General features: G+C 70.0%; 3 protein-coding genes across 3 annotated transcripts in view; 2 read left to right on the forward strand and 1 right to left on the reverse strand.

Annotated features, from left to right (window-relative positions):
- Positions 1-219: 219 nt before the first annotated feature.
- EMIHUDRAFT_211926 (hypothetical protein) lies at positions 220-1,994 on the reverse strand (the record flags this gene model as incomplete). Its single annotated transcript, XM_005766827.1, has 3 exons — positions 220-270; positions 299-1,631; positions 1,663-1,994. The coding sequence occupies 3 exons, from the start codon at positions 1,992-1,994 to the stop codon at positions 220-222; spliced, it is 1,716 nt and encodes a 571-aa protein (XP_005766884.1).
- A 121-nt stretch (positions 1,995-2,115) lies between these two features.
- On the forward strand, positions 2,116-2,762 carry EMIHUDRAFT_211927 (hypothetical protein; the record flags this gene model as incomplete). Its single annotated transcript, XM_005766828.1, has 3 exons — positions 2,116-2,135; positions 2,181-2,357; positions 2,429-2,762. 3 exons carry the CDS (start codon positions 2,116-2,118, stop codon positions 2,760-2,762), a joined length of 531 nt encoding a protein of 176 aa, XP_005766885.1.
- Positions 2,763-3,346: 584 nt separating this feature from the next.
- Positions 3,347-4,013, forward strand: part of EMIHUDRAFT_464569 (hypothetical protein) — a gene marked incomplete at its 5' end in the record, with an annotated part of 3,708 nt that continues 3,041 nt past the window's right edge. The window contains 2 exons of the mRNA XM_005766829.1: positions 3,347-3,814; positions 3,890-3,985. Coding sequence (XP_005766886.1) covers positions 3,347-3,814; positions 3,890-3,985 — 564 coding nt within the window. The remainder of the gene's footprint in view (positions 3,815-3,889; positions 3,986-4,013) is intronic.

Consider the following 4,013-nt stretch of genomic DNA (forward strand, 5'->3'; position numbering starts at 1 on the left):
GGTAGGAGTCGCAAGCGCGCTCCGTCGCGTCGGCGCCGGCCACCTGGACCGCCACCTCGGTCCAGAGAAGTACCGCATGGCACGTGCCGCCGTGCGTCAACCGCAGCGGCGCGGCGTGCAGCTCCGGGCCTCCGGCGCCGGCCTCGACGCCGCCCGCGCCCGCCGCGCCCGCGCCCGCCGCCGCCAGCCCGCCCACGCCCGCCGCCGAGAAGGCGGCGCTCACATCGAGTGTCGCGACGGTGACAGCGGCGGAGAGCTCACGCAGGACACCTCGCCACGGCGTCGCGTCGAGCAAAACCAGCTGACCGCCCGCCTCCGGGCGCGGCGCGTGCTCGTTGAACGCTCCGAGCTCGAAGCCCACCGCCTGCCCCACTGGCTGGCGCCTCCGCCAGAGCTCGTCGCACTCCACGGCCACGGCGCGCACACTGTACTCGGTGGCACCGGCCGGGACCAGCTCGCACCTTGCCGTCGATAGCACGCCGCGTACCCGCAGCGCGCTCAGCTGCTGCCGGAGGCGGAGGATGTGGTCGAGCGCCCAGGTCTGCGAGGCGCCTTCCCTGCCGAGCAGCACGTCGTAGAAGGGCTCCGCCACGACCGCCACGACCGCCGACGGGTCATCGAGTGCGGCCGCGAGCTCGGCCGGGTGCTGCAAGCCGGCCGCATGCACGCCGGCCGCGGAGCCCACCGTGCCGGCCAGCCACCCGAGCGCGGCGAGGCGGGCGGCGGGCACGCTGGCGGCGCCGAGCCACGCGCGCGCGCGACTGTGCGCCCCGTCGCTACAGCAGCACACCAGGCTCACCGAGGGGGGCGCGGCCGACGCCCACGCCGCCGGGATGGTGAGCGAGTCGCCGACTGCCAAGACTAGCTCGCAGTGCGGGGGCAGCTCGCAGAGCCACGCCGCGTGCACGCGCGCGTGCACCGGGTCGTTGAGTTGCAGCAGCCGCTGCCAGGGCACCGCCGCGTGGTCGTGGGCGCCGCCGAGTCCGGAGGGCACGCGCGCCGGAGTCGGCGATGCGTCGGGCGGCGCGCTCGCCGGCCCCACCACCGGCCGCGCCTCCTCTTGCACCGCAAATGCCGGCGTCATATCGTCGTGGCAGACGAGGAGCGTGATCGTCTCGCCGCGCGTGACGCGGCGCGGCGTGGGAAGCAGGCAGACGGCTTGTCGCCAGTGGTCGCGTGCGGGCGGTCGAGGGGTGGAAGGCGGCTGCTCGGCGGCATCCGCAAAGCGCGGCGCCGTGCCCAGCCGTACCGCGCCCGCGCGGTCCATCTGCAGCTCAAACCACACGCCAACGCAGTTCACCTCGCCGTCGGCCGTCGCGGTCACGGCCACGGTTGTAGAGCCCGCCAGCTCGGGCGGCCGCTCCGCAAAGCCGCAGCGCAGCGCGGCGAAGGGCGCCGAGAGTGGCACCGCGAGCCCGTGTTCGACCAGCGGGTCGAGGTGCATGTGGATCGGCGCCACCGAGCAGGTCGCCTGCGCCGCCGGCCGGCCGGCTGTCGCTCCCGCTCCGAGCGGCCCATCCTGCTGCAGGCCGAACATGCCCTCGGCCGTCGCCGACGCCAGAAGCACGCCCATGATCGTGCCGGCGTGCGGCACGACGCGGCCACCCGGCGCGAGCAGCCGCCCGGTCCGCCTTGCAAGGCAGGTCGCACCCCTTGCCGAACCCGACGCTCAGCGAGGTCGAGGGCTTTCGGAGGACGTGCACGCGCGCATCGAGGCCGTTGGCGGCGACTACCGCGGCCGCCGTTTCGGCAAGCGCTGGATCGGCCTCGCACGCGAATACGTGCTGCGCCGCGCTCCTACTCGCGAGTAGGCTGAGCAGCCCGGAGCCCGCGCCGATGTCGAGTATGAAGTCGTCCTCCTCCGCCTCGGCGGCGATGGCGACGGCGTACGCCTCGTTTCGCTCGAGATCGTGCATCATGTCGTAGTGGTAGCCCGGCGAGCTGGTCTTGCCTGTCGCCTTCAACGAGGCGGTCAGCACCGCGAGCGCGTCCATCGAGCGCGTCCGTGTTGGCCGTCAACTTTTGGGCCGTGACACGGCCTCCAACCGACGCGCAGGGGCACGCCATCGTGCCGGAGGGCCTCACCACCATCGGCAGCTGGGCCTTCTCGGACACATGCTCTACTCTCTCTCTCGGTCGTGATTTCAACACAACTCTCTCTCGGTCGATTTCCCGAGCAGCCTCGTCTCCGTCGGCGACTGCGCCTTCCACTGCTGCACCGCCCTCACCTCCGTCGCCCTTCCCGTCGGCGTCGTCTCCATCGGCGAGGAGGCCTTCTGCAGCTGCTCCTCCCTCGCCTCCGTCACCCTCCCCGCCAGCGTCACCTCCATCGGCAGGGGCGCCTTCCGCAGCTGCCGGTCCCTCACCTCCGTCGGACCGTCGCCCTTCCCGCCGGCGTCGTCTCCATCGGCGAGGAGGCCTTCTCAAGCTGCTCCCTCACCTCCATCCACCTCCCCGCCGGCGTCACCTCCATCGGCAGCTACGCCTTCCGCGAGTGCACCGCCCTCACCTCCATCCACCTCCCCGCCAGCCTCGTCTCCATCGGCGAGCAATCCTTCCGTCGCTGCTCCTCCCTCGTCTCCGTCGCCCTCCCTGCCGCCCTCGTCTCCGTCGGCCGCGGCGCCTTCGAGGGGTGCTCCGCCCTCACCTCCATCACGCCGCTGCCCGATGGCGTCTCGATTGGCGACCATGCTTTCTTTGACTGCCCCCTCAACGACGAGGCGGTGGCAGTAGTACGGGCCATCAACTGTTGGGCGGTGTGAGCCTAGCGCAGCGCGAACTCGCCGTCTGAGCCTAGCGCAGCGCGAACTCGCTCTGAGCCTAGCGCAGCGCGAACCCGCGCACACAAAAGCTTTTGCGCAGCAACCCGGCCGGGCAACCCTTGAAAACAACTTATTTCTCTTTTGTGTTAGTGCCAGTGCGAGCCAGTTTGATTGATTGATGGGAAGGCGAAACACAGTCCGACCAACGACTGGGACAGTCCGTGGCAGTGTTGTGGAGGGGGCGCAGACTATAGTCGAGCGCGTCGGAGAGGTGTTTCGACACCGAGTGTTTGAACGTTTCTTCGCAGAAGAAACGTCGAGAGAAAAAATCTCTGGCCGGTGTTCACAGAGCTCTGTGAACACCGGCTACTCGGCCTTAGCCGCCGGTACGTCAACAGTGCGATAGCCAAGTATCGCACTGTTGGGTCCCGATGGTGTCCCATCACAAATTCGTGCTGTCGACAGATCATGTCCCTTGGTCGACTGCACCCGCATTTGGAGGTAATTCTCTTTTTGCGGGGAACCGGCTTCGCCGGTGGGCTCTGGGCGAGCTCCGGCCTGGCTCGCTATCCGCCAGCGGGCTCATGACGGACAACGGATCAGGCAGTGGCCTGGCGGCGGTCGCCTTCGACATCGACGGCGTCTTCAAGTACGGCCGCGAGTGGTCTCCCGACGGCTACTCCGCGCTGCAGCGGCTGGCCGCCGCCAACATCCCGCACGTGTTTGTCACCAACGGCGGAGGCGGCCTGACCGAGAAGTCGTACGCGAGCGGCTTTGCGGCAAAGGTGACGGGCGCCGCATCCAACGCGAGCGACCCGGCGCCGCTCATGTCGGACGAGAACATGATCCTCTCCTACTCGCCCTGGAAGCGCGCGCTCGGTGCCGAGCTCGCGAATCGGCGTGTGCTGCTGGTGGGTGACCCGTACGACAAGGTGACGCAGGTGGCCGAGTCGTACGGGCTGAGGCGGGCGGTGCACTACCAGGATTACGCGCGCCGCCACTCGACGCTCAACCCCTTCCGCCAAGCCAAGGAGGACGGCGGCTCGCACACTGTGCGGCCGACGGCGAAGAGCGGCCGGCTATGTGCGTAGCCTCTCCCCGGGACCTGCGGCGGAGCCTGCTTGCAGGCGGTCGACAACAAGACCACCGGCGCGATGGGGTCGGCGCAGCGCTCGCAGCAGCCGCCCGCCGCCGACGCGGACGACACTGACCCCTTTGCGGCGGTGCTGGTGATGTGCGTGCCTGACCTGG

This window comes from Emiliania huxleyi, assembly GCF_000372725.1.
Source record: "Emiliania huxleyi CCMP1516 unplaced genomic scaffold EMIHUscaffold_50, whole genome shotgun sequence".
NCBI lineage: Eukaryota > Haptophyta > Isochrysidales > Noelaerhabdaceae > Emiliania > Emiliania huxleyi.